The following is a 27,522-nucleotide window of genomic DNA, read 5'->3' as shown; positions in this document are numbered from 1 at the left end:
TTTCACCTCACAGCCAACCGTTGGCCTACGCGGAAGGCCGAGCCGCCAGCTGCTGGCTGCTGTAAAGCAGGGGTGTGGGGTACGGGGCCCGCGGGGCGGCGGCAGCGGCGGCGCGGCTTTCCCGGGGCGGTGATGGCGCGGGAAGGCGCCGGGAATCGGGCGCCGTTGTAGCGGATTCTGGGGCCGGCCTAAGGCGGCCTTAGCGCCAGTCGCGCGCCATGGCCCCCATGGGCATCCGCCTGTCCCCGCTGGGGGTGGCCGTATTTTTCCTGCTGGGGCTCGGGGTGCTCTACCATCTCTACTCGGGCTTCCTGGCCGGCCGCTTCAGCCTCTTCGGCCTGGGCGGCGAGCCGGCGGGAGGGGCGGCCGAGGTGGCGGTCGACGGGGGCACGGTGGACCTGCGGGAGATGCTGGCGGTGGCAGTGCTGGCGGCGGAGCGCGGCGGCGACGAGGTGAGACGAGTCCGCGAGAGCAATGTCCTCCACGAGAAGTCCAAGGGGAAGACGCGCGAGGGCGCCGAGGATAAGATGACCAGCGGCGACGTGCTGTCCAACCGCAAGATGTTTTACCTGCTCAAGACGGCCTTCCCCAACGTGCAGGTAGGTGCTGGGTCGCGAGCGCGGTCGGACCTGCTGAGCCGGGTTCCGAGACACCGACGTAATGTGTGCAAGGTCATGCACACGCGGACTGGGGGAGCTTGTGGCTTTTCCACTCGGGGCCACGCTCCTCCTCCTCTCCCTGTTTGTGGGCGGGCGGGTGTGGAAGGGCTTTGGTGCCGGGATGCTGGCGGACCACACATCTCTAACCGGCTGCTTTCTAAATGAAGGGATTGAACCCCTTGGACCTTTGTGTTCTCCTAGGACTTGCCTTGATGTGGTCGTGGCTGTTGAGTCCAGGTTATCTGTCTGGCATTCGATCTGGCCACTTAGAAGGGCAGGGCCTGTAGAAATCTTTAGTGTGCCAGACCAACGGGAGGAAGGGGATGTGATCATGAATTGCTGAAGCTGTAGTTGGAGCAAGACTCTGTTTATAAATGCTGTGCAGTTTGGGCTACCTTTCAAGGAAAGATTTGGAGTTAATGCTTTCTCACAATTTCACTTCGGTGCGCCCTCGCACTCAAAATTAGTAACATCTACCTTTTTCTGTGGTACGTTTCTTGGATAGGAGTTGTCATTGTCTTAATCTAAGCTTTTTCCCCCCTCTCGGAATCCTTTCACTACGGCTGCTTTTTCTTTTTCGTGTGTTTGCGCTCGCGCGTGTTCTCTTACAACCTTGCTTTCTTGTGGGTTCTTTTAAGTAGGCCAGGCGGACCTAGAACTAAGCTTCAACTAGAATTCAGTATCCACCGCCTCAGCTTGAGTGCTGAGTGCTGGGTATTATGGGGATCTCCAACTTTTCAGTTGGCCTTTTCCAGTTTATTGAATTTTGGGGGAAGGGCTCACCATAGTGTAACAGAATCTTTTAAATGTGTAAGTAGATAGGTTTTGGCTTTTAGAAACAAAAGTTGCTTCCAATAATTTTATTGATTAGATAAAAAGTAAAACTTAAGCCTAGGTTCCTTTGGAAGGCAACCGACTTGCAGACCTTCAAAGAATTGGTATTGTCATTGAAGAATCTCACATCTAGGTAATGTTCCTTCCTTTCTTACATTATTGTTTTGGTTTTCTTTTGGTCCTGTTTTGTTGTCACTGTCTCCCCGTTTTTTTCCTCCATGAAACATTAGATTTCAACTATTAAGCTGCTGAATACCAGATGCAGTTGAAATCATTGTTTTTTTGTTTGGTTTTGTTTTGTTTCCCAAATGCCTTCCCAGACAAAACACTGAATATTTTCAAATTTTCTTGTACTTTTCCCTTTATTACTGTGGCAAATAGCACCTCTGTTTGCTTCTAGATATGAGGTATACTTGTGAAAGACGTTGGTCTTCTCAAAATATGTGTACTGCCCTAAAAGTTAGAGGAAGAAGTGGGAATTTGGGGTTTGTGTGTGATATTTATATGGTACTGTAATGAATACACTTAATGTATTCTAGATAGCAGCTCAAGTACTGGTCACAGGACCTTTCCTTGAATTAAGTAGTTATTTCTAAAAGTATACTTCATTTGTGCCCATTTTCCAAGTGGGTGATCTGGCTCTTGACACTCCACGGCTTATGTGCGCTCGCTCCTCTTGGAGGAAAACATACCATTATTATTGGAGTATAGGAAAATGTTTTTTTGTTTTTTTTTTTTAGAAAGAGAGAGATTTTTTTTTTAAGATTTATTTATTTATTATATATGAGTACACTGTAGCTGTCTTCAGACACACCAGAAGAGGGCATCGGATCTCTTTACAGATGGTTGTGAGCCACCATGTGGTTGCTGGGAATTGAACTCATGACCTCTGGAAGAGCAGTCGGGTGCTCTTAACCACTGAGCCATCTCTCCAGCCCGTACAGCACAAGTTTTGAACTAACTCACTCTCTCTCTCTCTCTCTCTCTCTCTCTCTCTCTCTTCTCTTTCTCTATCCCCCCTCTGTATCTCTCTCTCTCTCACTCTGTATTTCTCTGTATCTCTCTCTCTCTCTGTGTCTGTCTGTCTGTCTCTCTCTCTCTGTTTGTGTGTTTGTGTATACAAGTAAGTGCTTAAGTTTTCACGTATTAGCAAACACAAAGAAGAGCATCCAAGGGTAGCATGTGACATTTTACTAAAACACTCTCAGCTTTTGGGTTTCAGATGTTAACTTAGTGCCTTAATAGAAAATAACTTTTCTCGTGGCTGAATCTTTGTCTGCCTTCATTGTTCAGGTTAGGTATTGATTGGTGTAACAGAATGTTGTATTTATTTATGTACATTGGTAGGCTTAGGGTGAATAATATTGAACTATCTCCTTTACTCCGATTTATTAGACTTTTGTTTGTTTGTTTGTTTGTTTGTTTGTTTTGTTTGTTTCCTTTCCTCCCTCTTCCAAAGTCTGAACACTATCCTCAATGCTGGCTATTTTTTAAGCCTCATTCCAATTTATGTATATATTTATTTTGAGAAACTTCTTGCTCTCCAGTTAGTTCATTTCCTAATGCAGAGTAACCATTTACAAAGCACAACTATCTCCTCCCCTCCCATTTAAATCTTACTGCCTTTCAAAATGGAAGAGGTATGTTTCCTTTCTTTGCACTACTTCCCTGTTTGGAGTTTGAAGTATAAGACTGCATGTTTTATGTTCTCACCTTAATACCTTATACTGGCAGTTATTCTAGAGTCCTTTTGGAGTTGGAGTAGGGGGTGTTCTTCCCCAAGAGAGGCCAGTGACACTTTAGATTGCCACACCCAGGGGTAAAATGCATTCAAAAGTCGATAGAATTAATATCCTTTAATGCCCTCAGACAGCCCTCCATGTGAAATCAATATCTGGCTTAATTTGTAAGATCATGTTCAGATGGACGGCACTCCCTAGAAGTGCAAGCTGCCCAGTCAAACACAAGTTCACTCTTCCATTGCAACAGTCTTAGAGGCAGCTTCTCTACGGCTAAGCAGTTTGACATTGGTTAATTTCACTGCTTCAAAGTAGTAATAATTAAAGGCCATCTTACAACTGCCTGCCTAGTTCTGGGTAAAAGCAATATAGGTGATATAGCAAACTCTAGTCTTTTTTTTTTTTTTTAAAGATTTATTTATTATATATGTAAGTACATTGCAGCTGTCTTCAGACACACCAGAAGAGGGCATCAGATCTCATCACAGATTGTTGTGAGCCACCATGTGGTTGCTGAGATTTGAACTCAGGACCTCTGGAAGAGCAGTCAGTGCTCTTAACCACTGAGCCATCTCTCCAGCCCCGCAAACTCTAGTCTTAACTACCATGTTTTGGACAAACGGAGCATAGTGTTATAAGGAAATCACAAGGTCTGTTTAAGTGGGTTTTGGTTGTAGGTGATAGCGATAGAGAAGGATAATGAGTCTTTAGGATTGCATAAAAATAACAAAACTGGACCTGTAGTTTCTGGTAGAGCCATCTAAAGCTGTAGAAAACGCTGGATTCAGTTCTCAGATCTACAAGAGAAATAACTTGAAAGAAATCTCTTTATTTATTTATTTATTTTTTATTTTTTTATCTTTTTTAATAGAAGCATTTTTTTTATTAAAAACTATTTGTTTTGATTGTGTGTGGGTACTGATATGTACACATGAGCACAAGGGCCCTCAGAAACCAGAGGTGTTGGGTCCCCTTGGAGTTGGAGTTAAAAGCATTTGTGAGCTGTTGGACTTGGATCTTATAAATTTCATTAATTTCTTGTTTATTTTTACAGTTCTGGGAATTGAACTTAGAGTCTTACACTAGCTTGGCGATTGCTCAAACACTCAGTTATATTCCTACCCTTGAACAATGTTTTAATGGTAGTCCTTTGTACACTTGATTAGTTCTCTTTGGGGAAGGTGTCTTTGGTGGCAGGATGTGGAAGCAAAGATGATAAGAAGGTGAGGAAATAGAGGCAGTGCACCATGGGAAATCTTAAGTTGGGCCTCTAAGAAGTTGGCTCAGGTGACACTTGGGACAAGAAGAGTCTAGATTTGTTCGTTTGTTTGTATTCATTCTTAACATGAGACAGTAGAGGGTGTCTAGTTGTTACGAAGATGTATTTGAGAGGTAGACGGTACAGGTATGGGAGCCATTTATTTTTACATTTTGAAAGTAATCATTCTTCAGAGAAACAACTGATGGATATTTAGAAGGACTTGGCTCTTTAGGGGGCTGAGAAATTACAGTCTCCACACTGGAGGCTCAGGAGCATTGCTGGTGTGGTTCAGCTACAATTCCAAGGCATAAAAAATGTGGCCCCCATTGTGTAAATCTTAGTTGGAGAAGAATCCTGTCTCAGCCTTAGCAGTCATGCAGAAGGGGCACTTCTCCTCTTTCTTCCCTTTCTATCTATTCAGGATTGAGGAAGACCCATTTACCTTATTGCATCTGCTCTTTCAAATGCTAAATATATTACAGAACACTGAAGCTATACCAAGAAATAATGTTTAGTCAAAAATCTGAGTACCCTATCATCTATTATAGAGTGCATATACAAAATTATGTAAGGTGTTGTGTCTAACACCAAATTAATTATATATAATAGTTTATGGATAAATGTATTGATAATAAAATAAATAAATAAATTGTATTATGTGTTATATAGACCTCTATGTATTATGTACTAACTTAACAACCTTTTATATTCAAATATATTATTGCTGATCCCTGACTTAGTTGGACAAATATTTTCCATTTAAAAAGTTATAGATCACTTCTATTTTATAGCTGCCTCATATATATCACAAAAGTCTGGGCACTCTATCATTCATTGTAGTGTGTGAAATGTATCTAAAACCATGTTTTTTTTCTCCCATATGCTTTTTATCTCCTCAATCCCGATCTACCATTTTACTGTGTTATTTTCTATGTATCTTACATTACTCCTACCTCCCAATCCACTTACAATTTTTCCCTTCCACTGCTCTTCCATGTTGAGGCATAATGTAAGAATTTATCATGCCTCTTAAACAGCTTAGAGTATTTGATATGAAGAGAAAAAAATTCATTGGAAAAACTAAGTAGGCATTGCCGTCCAAGGTAGCTGTCCTTTACTGTGACTCTGACCCAGTTGGTGTTGTTCGCGTGTGGTTCTGCCATGTCAATATGACAGGGAAAAGAGGAAAACTGAACCTTTTTAATCAGCCAAGAAGTTAGATGTGTCACATTTTTCATCCATATTTCACTGGCTACAATATCTAATGTGTTTATTATTGTAAGAGAGATGGAAACTGTGAACTTTCATATGCCCAGGATGGAAATGAGAACTGGATTTTGTGAGCACTAGACAGACTTATGTAGAAGAACAGCTAGACGAAAGAAATCAGTGCTTACTCACTGATAAGTGGCTATTAGCCCAAATGCTCGAATTACCCTAGATGCACAGAACACATGAAACGCAAGAAGGATGACCAAAATTTGAATGCTTCACTCCTTCTTTAAAAGGGGAACAAGAATACCCTTGGGAGGGGATAGGGAGACAAAGTTTAGAACAGAGGCAGAAGGAACACCCATTCAGAGCCTGCCCCACATGTGGCCCATACATATACAGCCACCAAACTAGACAAGATGGATGAAGCAAAGAAGTGCAGGCAGACAGGAGCCGGATGTAGATCTCTCCTGAGAGACACAGCCAGAATATGGCAAATACAGAGGCGAATGCCAGCAGCAAACCACTGAACTGAGAATGGGACCCCCGTTGAAGGAATCAGAAAGGGCTGAAAGAGCTTGAAGGGGCTTGAGACCCCAAATGAACAACAGTGCCAACCAACCAGAGCTTCAAAGGACTAAGCCACTACCCAAAGACTACATGGACTGACCCTGGGCTCCAACCTCATAGGTAGCAATGAATAGCCTAGTAAGAGCACCAGTGGAAGGGGAAGCCCTTGGTACTGCCAAGACTGAACCCCCAGTGAACGGGATTGTTGGGGGGAGGACGGTAATGGGAGGAGGATGGGGAGGGGAACACCCAGATAGAAGGGGAGGGGGAAGGGTTGGGGGATGTTGGCCTGGAAACCAGGAAAGGGAATAACAATTGAAATGTAAATAAGAAATACTCAATTTCATAAAGATGGAGAAAATAAAAAATATTAAAAAAAGAAACTTTAAAAATAAATTTGCTTTATTCTTGAAAAAAAAAAGAAATCAGTGCTTAATAATACTTAAGTCTAGTAAACAAATATGTCAGACAAGCAGTTGCCAAGAATGGGTAGAAATTGCAATAGTAGGTATCATTTACAAGCATAGCCTGTATGGTCAGTTTGCAATTTTCTGGTTTCTAGAAATTTTTTATATCACCCACTAAAATCATAGCTTCTCTGTAAACTTCATTTTCTATTTCTATCATAAATGACTTCTTTGAGAGTAGCCAGACTGAGGTAAGAAGGGGTGGTAGTGTTTATAGGAAGTCAAAGGCTTTTTGTAATTTTGTTATTATTAGTTCCTGGTTAAATCCCATGGACATAGATCATCAATGAGAGTCTTTGTCCCGCAACTCGTAAGAGCAGATGTAGAGACCAACAGCTAAACATTAGGAGGGGCTTAGAAAACCCCACAGAAGAGGGTGAAAGGATTTTAAGAGCTAGAGGGATCGAGAACACAGGCCACAGAATCAACTACGCAGGGCACATAGGGTCTCACACAGATGAATCAACCATCAGGAAGCCTGTACAGGCATGAGCCAAGCCCTCTGTGTATGTTACATTTATGTAGCTTGGTGGTCTTGTAGGACTCCTAAAAGTGGATGTCTCTGACTTGTTTGCTCTTGAGACCCTTTTCCTCCTCCTGCACTGCCTCTTCTAGCCTTGATAGAAGGTTTGTGCTTAGCCTTATTGCATCTTATAGGGGAATTTGAATCCAGCAACATGGTATCACATCCCAAGACCTAGGTCTCTTTGACCAGGCTAGATTGCAGAAAGCCACACACCTGTAATCAATTCCTCTGGCTAGAGTAAGACACACCCTAGTGTACACTCACTCAGCTCCCATGAGAAGAGAGGCAACTTAAGAGAACAAGTGCACAGAGAGAGGTAAAGAGTGAAGGGAGGCAGATTTTCTAGGACAGTTTTACCGAGACAGGTTGCAGGTGAAGACAGAAAAAAAAAAAAAAAAAAAAAAAACAGAAAATGAAAAGGAGCTAGAAGATAGAACAGATTGTTGTTGGAATCTGGGATTCAGCACACAAACTACTCAGTCAAACAGGACTGGTTTATTGAACATACATCACAAGACTGATGAATAGGGACACAGTCCAGACTCTGGAGCTGAACTGTGACCCCTAGTTAGAATCCATAGTGTTTTTAAGCCTGAAATCCACAAATATCTGTGCCAAGTTATTCCACCACTCAGGATTTAGGAATAGGAAATTTCCTTAGGAACATGTCTTTGTTGTATACTTATTCTGTTCCGTGACTTGAGGTAGTCAGCTGTGGTGGGGGACTTACCTTGCCTAACATTCATGTTTTAACTTGCCAACCAGGATGTCAGTTATCCATGTATGTGACCCTTTCTGCTGTTTAGGATGTCAATTCCCAGGGAGGTCTTGGAAACTTGGAATATACTGGAGCAGGTGTCTCTCTTACGTTGGGGTCCAGTCCAGTTGCAGCTTATGTATATAAAACCCATAAAAGCTCATACACAGGTGCAGCAAGTACTGTAGGATGGTTACTCTAGGTCCAAGCCTATTGTGGTGAACTGTACAAAGCAGTCCTAAGTGACTTCTGTTGTGATTGGTTTCCAAGAACACCAAAGAACAGAGCAGAATATTGTAATCAACTTCAACATGAAAAAGTTTCTTAGTAACAGCACAAAATGTCTAAACTAAACATGCAACACTTACCTAGGCCTTAACAATTGCCAATGTTAGTTGGAGGTCAAGCAGAGCAATTCAGTGAGAAGCTGAGAGAAGCCAGGTTGCATCAATCAGCTTGAAGAAGAGTTTGGGCCAGAACAGCTGAGTTGAACCAGTCAGAGTTCAGAAATAGCTAGAAAGGGTGATCTTATTTAGCCAGAAGCCTCTGTGACAACAGTTACATCTTGTGAATAAAAGTTACATTTACATCTTGTTATGCCATGCTTGGTTGATATCCCTGGGACTCCTGGTCTTTTCTGAAGGGAAATGAAGAAGTGGATCTGGGGGAGAAGAGGTATTGGGGGGAGCTGAGAGGAATGGAGGGAGGGGAAACTAGTTGGATATAATGTAGGAGAGAAGAATAAACTTTAAAATATAAAAATAAGAAAGAAGGGAAGCTCTGTAGAGGAAGTGACTTTGGTCTGTCTTAGTCATTTTTCTATTTGGTAGCCAAAATAGCTTTGAGTGCAACAAACTAAATATTTGTTGAATAAGTGAGTGGTTGTAGTACAGAACATGAGAAAAATATAAAGGTTATTACAAGAATCAAGTGAAATGATCATAGTAGTTAAATAAGTATAGATGTGGTGATTTAAAATTGGGAGGTAGAAACTTCAAGACTCATTGACCAACCTATGGGAAGTTAACAGTGGGGAGAGGCCTAAGCTATAACCTGGGGGAGCCGGAGGGGTTTTCAGAGACATCTACCCAGGTGGAGCTAGGATCCTTGACTTCATACTGCACCAACTTTAGAGGAGTCAGCATGAAACAATGAAATATTTGTTGCTAATATATCAAAATGCATTTGATAGTAAGTATTTTACAGCTGACAATCTGGAAATATTCTTAAAGTTCTGCGTTTCCTCATGGCTTAATCATCAACCGCATGTCTTGGTTTGTTTCTTGCATTCTAATTTTTTATCTGCCTCACACTCTTGCCTCCTTCGTATGCTGTTAGTATACATTGAAGAGAAGGCAGTTGGCACTGGGTTGTGCCTAGTAGCTATAGCTTCCATTACTCTGACCTCATGCCCGGTGCCTATCACCCATCAGTGTTTGCTTCCCAATGCCCTACTGCTCTGGGAGCAGACTAGGAATGCGCTTCATTTGGCATCTACATTTGTTATTTCAAGGTATAGAATTCACTTTCTAGCACCTGCTGTGTTCTCTTTTAGGTCTTAAGTCAAATAGCACCTTTCAGGATTCTCTAGTTAACCTGGTTTTTGTTTATTTATAAAAGTCTTTTATTACAGCAAAGTCTGTCTATCATAACATTCGCTCACTTAAGGTGTACAGTAATTTGGTAGGTTTGCCAGGTTGTGGAAACATAACTATAAGGTTTTAGAAGGTTTGGTCTTTATAGTCCTTTGATTTCTGTTCCCTGCCTCAGGCAACTACCAGTTTTATGGAACAAAATTCAACAAAATCTTAGGCTGCTGTGGTGCTTGAGTCTTCTTTCACAGAGCTCCAGGGATACCTCTGCCCTTCTCAACATTGGTGCTTAAGATCTGTTGTTGTAAAGTTATATAAAAAAAATTGGTGTCTTTTACTCCCTCTAGATCCGGCACCATAGTGCACCAAGATATCTGACAGACATCTTCATCTCAGTCAGCAAGTACCTCACCCGCTCTGCTCCATCCCATACACACTGTCAGAAACACACATCCCATCTCCGTAGTGGCCCACTGTCTCTGGCCACCACACACTCTCTTAAACTTAAATTGCTACATGAAAGAACACACAACACAATAACCTCTGATCCAATTGATAAGATATAATTGCCCACCTGAACATACAAAGCCCAGTACACATCCATCTTTAAAGAATATTCATAACAACCTGTAAATACAGAGTGGAATTTTTCTGCAGCTCCTCCAGTCTCCCGTCTCCTTCTGTTCCAGTCTCCTCCTCTTCCCTCAAACTTTTCTCCTGCCCATCCTTCCTTCTTATCCAATGACAGGCCTTGTTCTATCTTGTGCCTGCCTCCACCTGTATGGCAATCCTACACGGATCGGTACACAGAACTTAATGCTTCTACTGCAAGCATGGTACAAACTGAGCCATCTCTTCAGCCCCATTAGCCTAATTTCTAAAGTACAGATAAGCAAGTTATTTGCTTCACTGTGTATATCCTAATTTCTAAAAGTAAATGAAATTTTAAAACATTTTTGATCACTAGTTTATACAAATGGCACATGATTTAAAGTAGGTATTGGTAAACCCACTATTTTTATAATTTTTAGTCTCTGACAATTTTATACATGTATATAGAGTGTCTCAATCATATCCACCGTTCACTACCCCAGTCCAACTCCTTCCAGGACCCTCCCATCACATTGCTCTTCCAACTTGTGTCCTTTTGTAATTATTTATTTTAACCTAATAAGGCAAAGGAGTCCTGCACATGACATAGCCTGGGGTCATCTACTGGAGCATAGGCATACTATAGACTACTATACAAAACATAACTCACTTTACCCCGTTATGCGTAGGAGCCATCAATTGCCAGTAGCTCCTTTGCTAAAAGTGGGGGCCTTTGAGTACCCCACTTCCTCTGCGCTGGTATTTTTAACTGGATTGGTCTTCTGTCAGGCTTGTGTTGCTGCTGTTCATGTATGCAACAGCCATGTCATATGCAGAGAAAAGTGTTTCACAGTATCCTATCAATCTTCCAGCTCTTGCATTCTTTCTATCTCCGCTTTCTAGATGTTCCCAGAGGCTTGGTACGGACAAAGCTGATACAGTTGTCTCATTTATAGTTGAGAACTCATTATCACTTTCTCTCTACACTTTGAACAATAACGTGTCCCTTATTAACCACTGTTTGCTGCACTGCAGTAAAATGCTTCTCTGATGAAGGTTGGAGCATCACAAATCCGTGGATATATTTGTAAAGATCTAGGGTTTAACAGGATGTTTCAGTGGTTAAGAACAATCCATCCTATTACAAATGACCCAGATTCTGGACCCAGCACCCAGAGTGGCTGCACACAACTGCCTACTTGAATTACCTCTTCTGGCCTCCATGGGCACACATGTGGTACTACACATACTTACAAAAACATAAATATTTAGAAGACAGTTTGATAACATAATTTAGAAAGATGACAATAAGTCTTCTAGATCCTACAGGCTCCCTAGTGGTAGGCTTTGACCATGTTTATATTAATAAGCTCACCATTTAAAGCAGTCATTCTGTGTAGGGCAAGGCCATTATTTGGTAACATCTGAAGACATTTTTGGTTCTCAAAATGGAGGAATACACCTAAGAAGGTTTTATAGGCTTCTAGCCAGGGCTGTAGTAAAACATCCTGCAGTGCACAAGATGGGTAGCTTCACAGCAGATCCATTCACTCAAAGCAGTCAGGGGTGCCAGTGAAGAAAATGTCAATTTAAAACAGTTTGCTATGTCCTTTTCTTAACAGAACTCTCACTGTATACACTACTACATATATCCATATATATGATGGCTTTTGGGAAATGCTAGCTCTAAAAATAATGTTTGTTGGGGGCTGGAGAGATGTCTCAGCAGTAAGAGTACTTGCTGTTCTCAGAAAGGTCCCAGCCAGGCTGGATTCCCAGGATCCACATGGCAACTTACAAACCTTCTATGTGTCCAGTTCAGGGAGGCTCTACACCATCTTCTGGCCTACAGGGTACTAGCCACATGTGATAACACAGACATACATGCAGGCAAGACACTCATTCTCTCATATATATATATATATATATATATATATATATATATATATATGAGATTGCATATTTCAATTTTATTTGTAATATGCTAGCATATCTACTTGGTGATCTCCTTTTCCTTCCTTCTTAAAGTTACACTTTAGGCTACCAATTTCCTCAGCTATTTTATCCCTTACCATTCAGATTCTCTATTTTAAAGACACATCTTTTGTATAGCTAAATTGTTAATGTTCTGTTTGCCTCTCTGTGTAGAATATATCTATTTTCATACTTTAGGGATTTTTTTTTGTTTTGTTTTTGTTTTACTTTTAGTTTGTAAAGGAGTCTTATAAATTAGCCTAAGGTGTCCTGAGACAGACTCCTCCCAAGCATTGGATGGTAGACATGTGTGTACTACCAGAGCTTCAGACCCTCAGTACTTTTACTTTTGATTTAGTCCTGGGCAACTCCCTTCTGTTGTACATGTATTTGGAGTCTATATTTGGAGTGTCTGTTTTCATTATCCAAAACACTAAACTTGAATATTAGATTAGAAAGTATTTGAAAATAAGATGTCAATTGGAATTTTTTTTATGTAGTGCTTTATTGAATTCCTTGAAGTATTTTAAGGCTTTCATTAATAAGAATTTATGTGAGTTCTTTGAGAAGCATGCTTTCGGACTTATTAAATAATAATGATTTTCTCCTTTGTGTCTAACATCTATTTCCACTGTAGATAAATACTGAGGAACATGTAGATGCTTCTGACAAGGAGGTCATTGTATGGAACCGTAAGATTCCTGAGGACATCCTGAAGGAAATAGCTGCTCCTAAGGAGGTACCAGCAGAAAGTGTGACTGTCTGGATTGACCCACTTGATGCTACACAGGAATACACAGGTGAGTGGCAAATGTTAGATTGTCTTTTTATATTAGCGAACACAGACAAAGGCAAATATAGTGTGTGTGTGTGTGTGTGTGTGTGTGTGTGTGTGTGTGTGTGTAGTAGCAGATACTCTATAAGCCTAAGAACTTTTCCAGTTAAATTTTAAGAATTCAATTAGATTTCCAGACAAGCAAGCTAGCTTAGTAAGGTTTTATAAGAACCATTTAGACAGATGGCTGATTCTCACTTGTCTTTCCCATACCATAGCATGTTCCTCTAATTATATTAGATTATTCAAGATCAAGAACTCAACTTGATACTTAATAGTGGCACCAGCATGGTATTAGATAGACACCTAGTACTAAGAAAAAATATAAGAGAAGGTATAGTATTATTCTTGCCTAGCTCAAGTTTTATCTCTGTGGTCTTATCTCAGGCTGTTTCTCTCCCAGAGGTATCTAATTTCTGCGTCACCCTTTCCTGATATATGTTAAAGTTAGATAGTTTGTCCCACTATGTGGCAAAACCCCAGGACATGGGAGTTTGTACTTTTTTACCCTAGCATTCTGTGTACTGACCTTGAACCATAATATATACTAAATAGATTATTACCATTAAGAAGAAAGAGAAGATACAAGTTATATGCTTAATAACTCAAGTTGTAAAACTAATTTATATTATGAGTAGATAGTAGAAACAGCATATTGAGCATGTTTGCAAAAAGAATTTTTCTGAAATAAACTAACCTGAATATATGATAATTGGCATATCCCTTTGTCCAGGACTACTTTAACCTTCTAACTTGGTCTTTAAATTTGATTATAAAATTACAAGTTAATTTATATCTAAAGATGGATAATTATTATCTGTACTATACAGATTAGGAAACTAAATTCAATTGACTTTAATTTCCCTCAAGAAATGGATTTACTGAAATGATGGACTGGGTGAATAACCCAAGAAACTAAGTCACATAACTACTTAGTAGCTCATGTCCTTTTACTTAGGACAGTTTTGCTTTTGACAGATGTTTCCCATCTAAATTCTAATAAGGTAAGTATTCTATTGTGTGCTGAAATGAAACACAGTAATTTAACAGCCATGCCTTTGTGTTTTCTTCTAGAGGATCTTCGAAAGTATGTCACTACCATGGTGTGTGTAGCTGTGAATGGCAAACCTGTGCTAGGAGTTATTCATAAGCCATTTTCTGAATATACAGGTATGAATTATGTGAGCACCTTTGAGAGGCAATGGTACTGAACCATTTGTCCAAATTACTCAACTATTATTCTAGGATTTTAAAAATGGAAGTTTGTCCTCTACTTCACTGACTACAGTGAGGATTTTATGGCTGACACTGATAGTATGTGACAGAACATAGCTTCCTTAAAAAAAATCTATTGAACTACTACTAGGTAGAGACATTCTGCATCAAGTGTCTTGTGGTTCTTTCATGATGTTGTTGGAGTTGAGGCCTAGGATTCTTACACTGGATTGTGAAGTGAAGCTGGTGTTGTTCTAGCAAAGTGTATTATGCAGAGCTCACTATTGTGATAAAGAAGAGTGCTACTTAAACAGCAAAAGTGGGAGTAGCTATCCCATGGTCAGCTACAGCATGTCTCTGTAGATCCTTAGAGCCCTTGCCTCTCCAGTCTTCACACAGCCATGTTAGTTTCCTACAAAGTACAGGTCAGTCAGTGATGACTGTGTTGTGAGAAGGCATGTGACCATGTTAAGGAACCTCTTATTTACTTAGGGTACAGCCTTTGCTGGTAACCCTGCCAATGCCAGGGATGCAGGGAAGATAATTGCACTCCATTTTCTCAGCAAGGCTACCTAGTCTTCTGATTTTCTAAGGTGTGGTATAGCTAGTAATCTCATGTTTACCATGACAGCACAAGTTATTACTGTTATGGGGGAAGAATAGTATAAATAGTATTGCTGACTGTCAGCCAGGATTTGTCATGCTTTTATTTAGTTAAATTCCCATCAACTTATAGGGCAAATATTATGCCCCTTGGCACCACCATAGTCTAAGGTGATAAGGCTCTTAATTGTGCAGTGTCCACCACACCAGTATTGAAAACAGTCCTCGTGACCAGGTATTGTAGGAAATACAGTGTCATCCTCACATTTGTGCTGTAGTTTCTTAAGGCTGCTTTAAAACTAAAAACATAAGCCCATCCTGAAAGAATTAAGGAAAATATATTAAAACTAAAAACGTTCAAGATTATCCTCACCTATGTATGGCCTTGAAGCCCAGCCTAGGCTGTGTGAAACCCTGCCTCAAACACAATTTCTTTTTTTCCTGAACTAGCGATTCCTGGGAGGTGAATGTAGAAGCAGAAGTGCAGGAGTGAGACTTTTCACTTTTCAGATATTTGATCCTTCAAAATTTGTTATGTCCATTTTATTTTAAAGAGTTGAAAATACCTTTTAGTTGAAAAAGTTTTTAGATAAAGTATAAACGGTCTTAAATAATAGACTAAGGTGGAGGACAAGAGCTAAGACAGAGATGTACTGTCTGAACCATACAAGAGACTGGTCTCTGCTCTTCTCTCTGTGGAAGTTTGCCAGTAGCCCACAGCGTTCCTGGTGGGTGAACCATCACCGTAATCTGTCTCCGTCTTTGAGTGTCTGTGTATCCTTTCTTTTACAAGGTCAACTGGATGAAGGTCTGACTGTACAATTTCTAACTAATAGTTTCTTTTCTAAGACCCCTTTTTCAGAAAATTCCACATCTGACTTACTCGCCTTCTTGTGTCTTTTGAGAAGGGGGAGACATAATTTTTCCTGTATTCTATTTTCGCCCAGGAAGTTAAGTGTCCCATTGAGATTGTAGAGTAGCTGTTATTAGAAACAAGAGCCACACATGCGGCCTAAGACAGTGTGAAGAAAGCAGAGTGTGGAGTGGAGCCGTGTTCAGTTCAGACTTGTCAGCATCTTCCAGAAGGCAGGACGGAGTCTTCCTTAGGGACTCTAGCAGCTAGTGTATTTCATATTTTGTTACCTGTCTTCAGGACTAAAGGTACTTCTGCTCCACTCTGCCCATGTTATGACTAGAGGGTAAAACTGTATTGGAACACCCATCATGTTGAAGCAAAAGTGCATGCTAATCAGAAAACAGCCTCAAAAATCAAAACTTCCATAACTATGTTTGGGTTGCAATCCATTCCTAGATGGAAGGTTTTGATGCTTTGCAATTTTCAACCCCATGCTATACCTTACTTAGTATTGACAGAACATCAGTGTTATCAGAACTTAGCTATACTTGAATATAATAGAGCTCTGGATAGGAATTATTGTTGTGGCAATTGGAATAGAGCAGGTCAAAATTCTTGGTTCTTGTTTATAATTAATTCATTAAGCTTGAAATTATTAGAAATATAGGAGGTTTTTTGATAGTATTTTAATGAAAGAATGCATAAATGTTCCTAGAATTTGTAGCTATTAAAATATGTTAGAATTCTATGTGGCAAACAATGTGTAGTTATTGCTGGTCCTAAATTCAGGCTCCTAACTCTTTCTTTACTATATATGTGTAGAAAGCAAGACCCAAGAATGGGAGTCAGCTTTCCCATTTGTTCAGCATCCATTTCCATTTTCACCCATTAACCTACTGTGGCTCTTGACCTTTTGCTTTTTTGTTTGTTTGTTTTAAAATTATGAGCCTCTGGGGAACCTGTGTTTCAGGCAATGAAGCAGAGATTTAATGAATAGGGCTTCAATTAATTTTGCCTAGCATAGACAATAGCTGGGATAGACCAATTTTTACTTTCTCCTTCCTACTGTACTTACTGTTATTGTACTGTACATAGAGTTACTGTGAAGGAGAGGACCTATCCTGAACATTCAATTAGCAGCAGCAGCAAACACCCTTAAAGCACAGAAAGATTCTGTTGCCTGAGCCTTCTGATGCTTGTTTCTTTTTAAAAACTGTAATTCCCATGTTCTGTTCCTTCCAGAGGTATGTGTGTGTGGTGTGTATGTATGTCAATGTACTTTACAAAATGAGAACAGCAAAAGCAGTCATTAGTGCTGAATCCCTGAACCACACCTACTTCCTGATTTACTTGCTGAGCCACAATAATCAGATTTATATTCTGTAACTGCAGTGCAGACCGAGGAGCAAGAGACAGTGTTCTTCTGCCTTGAGCTTCATGTGCCAGGTAGTAGGAGATTATAGGGAGGGGCTACTTCCTGGCTTCTGCTGGGTTTTTATTTATCTATCATAAAATAAACATACTCTGTAGCTGCTCATTTACCTTATCTCCTAAATCTAATTAAAATATGCCCATTGGAGCTGGAGAGATGGCTCCATGGTAGGAACATGTACTATTCTTACAGAGGGCCCCCTTAGTTTCCAGCATACATGTTAGGTGACAGACTAACTTACCACCCAAAACTTCTGCTCCAGGGGATCTGCATCCTATTCTGGCCTCCTAGTACCTGTGCTCGTATGTGCAGACATTCACATAATTAAAATAATATTTTGAAAATAAGTTGTTCAAGTAAGTCCTATAAATTAATGTATTGCGTGTTTAACAAAAAGTGCCTTTTAAAATACTGAATTAGTAAATGTTAATATCCTATACAATACTGACCCCTAGAGCTAGAGCATTGTAAATTCATTTCTTAGTAAAACAATAGTTATTAGCAAACCTTAATTAGAGAACTTAGAGAATTTGGGTATTTTCTTCATTTTTTGAAACTTTTTTTGGTAAATAATCACAAACATAAAATTATGATAAATACTCATTTTTCCCCCAGTGTCCTCTAAATTGCAAGTACTATATTTTGCCTTCAGTATTTTCATTTCTCTGCATTATGTTCCTAAAATGGATTTATAGTTGCTTCCTTAAAATAAGATCCTATCAAGTGAGATAGGATTCTTCTAGCCACTGCATTGCACTCTGTTCTTTTAATGGGCAACAGCTTCTCTACTTCTTAGCCCCATGCAGTTTCTTGCTTTGGAGACCAGACCACGTCTCCTATAGGACAGGTAAGTCTTCTGGGGGCGGTGGTAGGATGCCACTGGCTGTGCTTCCTTCAGGAATGTTCTCTCCTGTGTGGTGGGGAGGCTTCTTATTAGGCACCTGCTTTAGTTTTATTTCTTTGTTCTTGTTTGCTCTTCTTCCTGGAAGGATACTTGTTGCCTTTCCAAATGACAGAGAAGTCTTCTTCCTCTCTCCTCCCCAGATTGCATACCCCTTCTAAGCCTTTTCTTCTAAGTGTTTTATTAACTTATTTCAGGTTAAAAAGAAACCTTGGCTCCTGTTAGCTGAGTTTTCCCATCACTCAGAAGTCTCTGACCTCTTAGCAATTCAAAGCTCCCACCATTGTACCGCATTGGCATTGCATCTGACAGCTGTTGTCCTGATTTGCTGTGGTTAGTTCCATGCCTTCTCATTACTTAGAATTTGTCCCTCTCCTCTATGTCCTATTTTCTCTGTAGGAATAATAAAAGGGCTTTATGTTCACCTTATTTGTGATTGTGGATAGATTTTTAGAAGGAGGCGGCCATCATCCTTGGTGTCTCAGAATCCCAGACTCTCCTTATTTTCTTTTTCCGTGTAGCTAGGAGTACATTACCACATTCATTGATAAGCATGGTATTCCAGAGTGAGTGAATGTTATAGTAGCAATTTGACTGGTTTACTTCTGACTAAATTTGTTTTCTTACATTGCTTGCACTGTAGTGAGGAAGCCTTAACCCTAAAACATATATGCCAAGTTATCTCTGGAAGCCCCTCCCTCCTTTTAAAGTTTCTTCAACCCCACCCTTCTTTCCCCTTTTTCTTTCTTTGATTCATTCTTTTTGAGATTGGGTCTCACACCAATACCAGGGTGGCTTCGAATTCACTATATACATCCCACAGCCACTGGCCAGGGACTCATAACAGCCGTCCTGTTTCAGCCTCTCCCATGCTGGGATTGTAGGCAACATCCAGTCGGCCCTTTTTCTATTTATTTATTTCTATGCTCCGCTCTGCGTCGCTTTCTGTTGTTGAGATAAGCATCATTGCCAGAACTAATGGAGAAAGGAAAGGGTTGATTTCATCTTGGAAATTAGTCTGTTATCAAGGATAGCCCAGGCAAGAGCTTGAAGCAAAGTCTACACAGGAGTGCTGTTTCCTGGCTTACTTCCAGGCTCCCACATTCAGCTAAAATGTTGTTTATGTCTCTAAGTGTGTCTTTGTGGTTGTATGCCACTCACACATATGAATGTATGTGTAAGAGCACCCACGGAGGCTAGAAGAGAGGAGCAGATCCTTTGGATGGAGTTAGAGGCGGTTGTGAGATACTTGACATAGATGTTGGAAGCAGAACTCGGGTCCTCTGAAGAGCAGTAAGTCCTCCTAAAGGCTGAGCCACCTCCTCAGGTGCTTAGCTACCTTCCATCCCAGGCCTGCTGGCCTAGTGATGGGACTGTCCACAGGCTGGATCCTCCTACATTAAGTAGCTGTCAAGAAACCAGCTGCCCTATAGACATGCCTGTGGGCCAGTGTGACAGAAGCAGTTCTCATTTAAGGTTCTCTCTCACAGGGATGTCACCAGGGCATGTTCCTTGGTAAGACAAACTGTAAACCTAACTCACTTTAACTATTTTCTGTTTCAAAGTCAGGTGGGAGAATACTGTTGCAAATCTCTGAGTGTAGGAAGAGGAGAAAATTAATTTTAAATTTTGAGTTATCTAAGCAGTTGTGTTCTTGTAATATTATGCTCCCTGAATCTCACTTTGATGTTGAACTCAGTGTGCAAAATACTTGCTAAGGGCTGTACTGAGGTACAATGTTTGAAGCGGAGGAAAAAAATGGGAGAAGTATAGCTAGGAATTGAGTTACAGGGAAGTCACAAGAGGTTACAAGAGGCTCATCTGGTAATGGGGAGAGTACCAGAATTCTTATGCCAAATATTTGGTAACATTCTAATTGTGAAGGACACGAGGCACTTAGAAGATTTGTTTTAATACTTGCGTATTATAAAAAAAATCGTTACTTTTGTAGTTTCAAAAATAAATCATTTTAATGGTTAAATCTGTAGAAGGTGACTTTTTCTTTTTTCAGTCACTTGACTCGGAGTGTTGTAATTTATGTAATGCTTTGGAGTTGTAAGGCTTCAGTGTTGTTACCAGGCATCTATTTGCTTTTCAGCTTGGGCAATGGTCGACAGTGGTTCCAATGTGAAAGCCCGCTCTTCCTACAACGAGAAGACCCCAAAAATCATTGTGTCTCGCTCTCATGCAGGAATGGTCAAACAGGTTGCTCTTCAGACGTTTGGAAACCAGACTTTAATCATCCCGGCTGGTGGTGCTGGTATGTTCCTCCCGCTTCTGCCCATCGTGTGGTTCCACAGTATGTGATCATTTCTTAGGAGACTAAGTTGTTTGTCTCATGCTTGGCCACAAAATAAGGAGACAATGTACTTTCAAGACAGGCTCAAACTCCCACAGGTGGGATTGTCTTACCATTACCCTTGTTAGAAACCATGTCTTACATTAATGATAACTCTCCCTAAATCACCACAAAAACATATTCCCACCACTACATCCCAGCAGGGTTGCTTTTTATATGACTTGACCTCAAAATAACTGACCTGTGTGCTTATTATCAGTGACCTGTCAGGAAGAAATATGGAGGGCTTGAGATGTTTCATGTGGCAAAAAGCTGTCAGGTATCATCCTACGGATTGCTAGAATGGCTAATCCTTAGATCACTGAATTCTTCAACTTGTACATTTTGGATGAACAAATCTTGTATTCACCAATTTATATATCCCCCACTCTTACACGATTTTATTATAAATCAGAGCCCACAGTTTGATAAATGGACAGTAGTAAATAATCAGATATTGTGAGACACATGTAGTTTTTGGCATATTATCATCTGATTAAACCACATTCTAAAATGTTTAATTACTATGAGATGTCTACAAGAGCAGAATGTAACTTGGATATATCTTGAAGAGGCCACGTGATGAATGCTTATCATATCAAAATATTAATTCAGGTAAATAAATTAAAGTCAAAACATTTGTTTTGCAATTAGCAATGCTAAGGTAGAGGTAGTTGGATTGGAGAAATGACACTTTCCAGCCTGGTATATTTAATTTGCTAATTGTATATATTTATTTTTCTAGGTGTGTCCTTAGAGGGTGACTGCTAGGTTAGTAAGGAAAGGTAAATGTCCAGAATGGCCAGGGGGATGAGATGAACTACATTCTAGATGTGGTGTCCTCATCATTGTCGCTCTCCTGCTCCTCCTTCCCCTCCTTCTCTCTTCCTTCCTCCTCCTGCTCCTCCTCCTATGCAAGTGCTGTCTCATTACTAAAGAAAGTGGGGTAGTACTCTTAAAATAGGTGTCCTAGATAGACTTGCCGAAATTGAGAATAGTTTAATATGTTGGGAAATGATTTTAGATTTTGGCAAAGGGAATGTAGAACAGTCATGAAGACTTCACTGTTTCTTTTAACTATGTTCTTGAAAACATTACACCCTTTTTATTAAGTCATTTGAGTAATGATCTAAATTCTCTTTGTCTTTTAGGTTATAAGGTTTTAGCCCTCTTGGATGTACCTGATATGACTCAAGAAAAAGCAGATCTATATATTCATGTGACGTACATCAAAAAGTGGGATATATGTGCTGGCAATGCTATCTTAAAAGCCCTTGGCGGGCATATGACCACTCTGAGTGGTGAAGAGATCAGTTATACTGGGTCTGACGGCATTGAAGGGGGACTCCTTGCTAGCATCAGAATGAACCACCAAGCTTTGGTCAGAAAACTTCCGGATTTAGAAAAGTCGGGTCATTAGTAAGCATTCCTGACCACAGGGTGCAACTTTTCTAGATTGAATTGTTTGGCCTGAACTGTTGGAAGCTTTGAAGGACTGGTGGAGATCATGCATGGTTGAGGCCTTCCTTAAGTACTTTGAAAGTACTTATGAAGCATCAGAGACTTACTTTCCCTGTAATAGGACACAAAATCAGGGAAATTGATTTGCTTCATTTCTCAAGTATTGTCTTTATTTTTGAGACTATTTTCATACAGTTGTCATACACAAGGCGCATATATATATATATAATTATATATATATATTTGTGAATTAAAATCTAGAGCTAAGTCTACACTCTACTGAGTCACCATTTTCACACAACAAATGATGAATCTGCGCTGTTGAAATTTCCATATAGAATTGGGTTTGAGGAAGGCTTCGTTTTATGTAGAGTTTAGTGTAACTTTGAGGTTGTATCTTATTAAAAATCAAGTCATTGGTGATTTTTACTCCTCAGATGGAAAGCACAAGAAGTCTCATTCATTAATATGCAACAAGTGGTCTGTTCATCTACCTTTCCATGGATTTAATAGAAAAGGCTTAAATAGGTTATTTTCTTTGAAAATTGTACTAACAGATTCCCCCGCTGGTAGAAAATACAGACAAATGACTGGATTATAACTGGACTTGTCTGAGTGCTGCTGTTGATTTTCACGTTCCCATGGAGGGGCCATGTCCATCCTTTCTCCACTGAACAGGATTCAGTTTTTACCAGAAAAGTTGGTTTTAAGTTTCAATATTAGTACCATGATTTGCTCTATTTTCTCAGCAGAGATGAAATACACTGTAAGACACTCTAAGAATATAAATGAGTTTGTAATAGTGGAAAGTTACTTGACATACAGACTGAATAGTTTTATTTTTTAGGAATTATGTTTTAGTTAATTTCTACACATTCTCTTATTATCAAGAACAGGAATGGCTCTTTCTTTGCTATTAATAGACTTACTTAAAATAACCAAATTGTCAAATGAATTACTTTTGACACAATTCTATAGTTTCTCATTGTTAAAAAAAATTTTTTCTTTTCTACTCAGCAGAATGTGGTTAGAAAAAGATATGGTAGCATTTGTCATGTAGCTATAACTAAGAACTTGTTTTCTGAGCTGTATTTGTTGGTGTGAGTAGTTTTTCTTCATATGATCTAGAAAATCTATGTAAATAATCATGTTTTTTCATGTGACTTTGATGCCCTTGTAAACTTTAATGAGGAACTTCTCATTTTTTCTTTTCTTAAAAATGTAAGCCTAAAAAAGAATTCTATTTATTTTCCTATTTTAGAGCTAAAATTGAGCAAGGGATGACATCGTAATCTGGTATATTTCGCATACTTTAGGTTTCTATGCCGTGGAGCCCAAAGCCTGTCCCTCCTCAGACAGTACGAGTGCTTTGCCCCGTGCTTAGCAGCTGGTAACAAATGCACTAGATTGTCCTTTGTGGGGTGAAAATTCAAAGCTTTGGTATTTGGACACTTAGTATTTATCTAACAGGACTTGTGACTTTTTAAAACAGTTTCGGACAACTAATCTAATCACTAGATAACATTACAAGAGAATCAAACTCCTGCTTTCTCTGAGGGGATGCCAAGAAGCAGGCACTCTGGACCAGAACCCGTGACGGGGCGTCTGTGTCCACGGTAGTGTGTCAGAGCAGGAGATGGAGTTTAACTGGGCACGTTTTAATGTGCAGAAACTTTATCACTTATTTCAAGTAAACTAGCTCATATTTGTAAGCATAATTGATTTTGTTTTTGTTTCATTAATAGGTATCACTAAGAGTAAGAATGTTGTGTGTTGTGCTCAAAAGTAAAGATGCTGTCTGAGAGAGGAAAGTATTTTTTATAACTTGTTCATGTTGTTTAGTTACTAATGATTTTACATACTTTTATAGACAGTTCATTTTTAAAAAATGTTGTTTAAGAGCCAATATATGTTACAAGGAAAATAGTATTTATTTATGTGGGGTATTATTGTGCCAGAACATATCTGCTGTGGACTATGTAATACCTCTTAGAATGAATATTAAATTGTTTTATTTCTAAAACAGCAAAACAAGTTAATATTTAGAAACTTACCTGTTTCCCTGTAGTAGAAGCAGAGACATCCCCAGCCTCAACAGGTGACATCAGGTGTCTCCTCCTCAGACACATGTTGTCTCTTAGCTGCCCCTGCCCTTTTTCCTTTTTGGCTCTCTTTCTTAGCTAGCATGCCACCTTGCCCCATGCCTAACCCAAATTCTTTTATAACCTGATTCCTCTTTATATTGGCCACTGAACAGGTAGAATTGAGACTTTGGTAAACTTCACAGTGAAAGTGATCAATCCTGGAAGAGACCTAGTTAACCATTATTTTTGAGGCTTAATGAGATGTAAAAAAAGTTACCTTGGAAACTATAAGCATTTCATGCTGTTAAATGACTCAATACTAACATTTTTACCAAGCACTTCTTCCTACCTATCTCAAGAATATAAGCCTGGAATGTGCTAGTGAATTGGATAGGGAAGCCCACTTGAAGGAACCTCATTTTTCTGTTGGTTTCCATTCTTATATCCACAGTCTTGACTTCATTTGCGTTTACAAGGCTGTACAAAACAGTCATAGTCTTAGTGGGTTTTTCTCCTTTCCCAGTTTTATGGTTTTCTTTTCCTTTTTTTCTTTTTTCCTTTTCGTTTTTGGACTAAAATTCTCAATGAGATATGAGTGATAAATAGTGAACTGACAAGAGCGTCTAGATTTATGTTTATATGACAGCTATGGAGATTCTTTGATTCCTGAGGCTCCTTTGGACTGTTCTTCAGATCATGTCAGAAGAAATACTTAGGGCCAAGGTTAGGAAGAGATGCAAGATATGGAAGCCCAGGGCAAGGCTGAGAGACTAGCATTTGCCCTGGCTCCTGTCCCTACCTGCTCTTAGATGCTAAGTTCAGAAGTAGGAGAACACTCTAGCCATGAAGGTAGTGCTCTAGTAACTCAAGCACAGAAGTACAGTGGAGTGCCAACCATTTTAACTTTCTTGGTCATAGTTGGTGGCCATCCTGGGACAACCTGGAAGGTTCAAGCAGAAACTATTGGGATTGTTCTAGCTGCAACTACCTATGGTGGCTGTGTGTATCATTTCTGTGTAGAAACAGTAGTTTTTCGTTTTAGGTCTGATTAAAATGTTTTTAACGATATACCTGCGAAGTAGCTCTGTCTTAAAACTGTGTGTAGAAAAAAAACTAATCTTTGGGAGTTTTCCTTAAAAAAAGTTGTGCCTTAAATAGGGCATTGTATGTTAATAAACAAAACTTTTTTTTAATAAGTGGGGAAAGTAGCTTTTTTCCCATTAAATTTTAAGTTCTTTCAGTGTGTTTTATATCAGAGTTGGGGAAAAGTCGTTAAAATTAAATAAAACTGATGAATTATTTTTGCATAATGTAGCATTTACAGTTGAAGTACATTTTTCTAAGAACTGGATCATGATATATGTAAGTCTGAAATGATGTTTCATCATTTGGTTTTTAATTAGATGTAAGACCAGGATAGATTGAATTTTACAAAATTTTACTTTTAAATAAATTATTTCAGACAACTTTATATTCCTCTAGTTCTCTGGAGTAACTTTGGTTAAAAAATAGCTGTTAGTGGTACGATTTTGGTGGTCTATTAGTTAAATAATATTGTGTGTTATTACTTAACAGAGTTCCTGATGAGGGAAGGATTCTAATCTTGACCAGACATGGTTGTGAGGGGACTTCACAATAGTGAAGTTCAGCAGTGACATGGTTCTGTGAGGTGCTGATATACATGTAAATTGTTCTTTTTTACATTATCAAAGCCTAGCAGGTATATGTATTCTGACTTAGCATTAACAGGGTTTTTTGATTTTTATTATTTTTTGAGTTGGGCAGTAAATTAATTTAATGGAAGAAATGAGATGTTTGCCTTTGAGATAATACAGAACAAACTCTGAAGTTAAGGATGATGAATTAAAACTGATTATATATTGTGTTTGTGGTCATTCCCTAAAGTATTATATAATATATCTTGTAAATTGCAAAAGCAGGGGTATTAATGTTTGTCAGTATATTTAGTATTATTTTAAGGTATAAAACAAGTGTCATTCTGGAAAGACTTGTTCCTCCATTTAAAAAAAAAAAAAACTAGGAAAGTAACATACTAAGTTAACATGAGATACTTAATCTGAAACAATCCCATGTCGCCAAATATGGTCTACAGCCATTTGGAGAGGGACTCTTGTCCTGTACTTGCAGTTCCCAGGACCAGCCTTTATAGTGTAACAGGGTGTCTAGAGTCATCACTCTACCTATTCATAGGGCTTGTTCGTATTGGCAGTGCTGCCTTGAGCAGCCTATGCCTGTGTCACCAGAACTGTGTCCTTCTCCCTTTAAACTATTTTTTCATCTTCTCCTCCTGTTGATCCATTTCTTAAAAATGGGTCAACCATGAAAGAAATTTAGATATTTACTTTTGAATACTTTTTTCTTTTCATATATATAAAGCCATGGAAGAAATAAGCCGTTTTCCTTTGGCAGAGATGCCACATTTTCATAGCAGACTCTGACCTGCCAACCCACTTCACCAGATTGAAGTGGAACTCAGTGGTGTCACCTGAAGAAACATCTCCATCCATGGCCTTAGAAGAGTGCTTTATGCCTCACGATACTACTTTTATAAATGCTCTTAGTGTACTTGCTAAGGAGATGGAGGATGTCTGATTGTGCGTGTGTTTTCACCATATTCCTAGTACCTAGTGTCTTGCACCAACTCAGTGCAGACTGTGGGTTGAGTTGAACTAAAAGGTCACTACTAGTGTTAGCATGCTTCACACCTCAGTAGTATAAGCTAGTTGTTTCCTTTGCTGATATTTGTAATTATCACCCACATACATGACGTTGTGTTTTGCTGTCGTTTTTTAGAGTTTTGCCTTTCCTCTAGATACTACCCCATGTCAATTAACTGTAAAAAAAAAAAATGTGATTGCTTCTAATGAAATAATTAACCCAAACCCTGCCCCTCAATATACTTTGACAAGTGAAATTTGAATTCATCAAATAAATCAGTCATGTCTGAAAAGGTTGGTATGTTGTGTTGGCGTTTCCCTATTATCAGTTTACATCGTTTTTAAATATATAATTCTGCAGTATTAAGAGTATCTATAATATTGGACAATCTTTAGCATCCATTTCCAGAACCTGACCATATGTCCAATCAGAAATGTTACTAAATAATGATTTCCATTCTGCCTTTTGTCTGACACTTTTGTGTCACTGACAACTTTTGTCTCTGAATATAGCTGCTTGGGAACTGGGATTCTCTGTTCTTACAACATACAGAAAAAGTAATAGGTAACAAAGAAAAAAAAAACCTTGTAATTGAATTTTGGCCCACTTTGAAACACGAGGGCGGAAGTAAACACGTGTCCTGAAGCAGCGGGAATAAGGGTCTCACATGTTGTGTTGAGCACAAGGACTGGGGATGGGGTTAAGAATAGCATCAGATAGACCATTGGCAGGAGGAAATAGGCAAGACCAGCAAAGAGCTCAGTAAGACAAGGTTGGCCGAGAGTACAGGCTGTCTCAGACCTAACTGCCTTGGCACTGATGATCACAGTCCAGGGGCAAGAGTTGGGTCCCCAGATAGCTGAACTTTGACTCTTAGAAAGCACAGGCCCCAGGACTAGACTGGCCTTGCTCCGTCTCTTCCTGCACAAGAACACA

At 39.5% G+C, this 27,522-nt stretch overlaps 1 protein-coding gene across 1 annotated transcript; it reads left to right on the top strand.

The window, feature by feature from the left end:
• Bpnt2 (3'(2'), 5'-bisphosphate nucleotidase 2) lies at nucleotides 1-26,886 on the top strand. The gene is made up of 5 exons (NM_001008772.3): nucleotides 1-599; nucleotides 12,820-12,982; nucleotides 14,092-14,187; nucleotides 20,123-20,284; nucleotides 21,514-26,886. Exons 1-5 carry the CDS (start codon nucleotides 219-221, stop codon nucleotides 21,780-21,782), a joined length of 1,071 nt encoding a protein of 356 aa, NP_001008772.2. The 5' UTR covers nucleotides 1-218; the 3' UTR covers nucleotides 21,783-26,886.
• Nucleotides 26,887-27,522: the final 636 nt, after the last annotated feature.

This window comes from Rattus norvegicus, chromosome 5 (genome assembly GCF_036323735.1).
Source record: "Rattus norvegicus strain BN/NHsdMcwi chromosome 5, GRCr8, whole genome shotgun sequence".
NCBI classification, from domain to species: domain Eukaryota; kingdom Metazoa; phylum Chordata; class Mammalia; order Rodentia; family Muridae; genus Rattus; species Rattus norvegicus.
The sequence above is the reverse complement of the archived record's forward strand: the minus strand, read 5'-3'. Positions and strand labels throughout refer to the sequence as shown.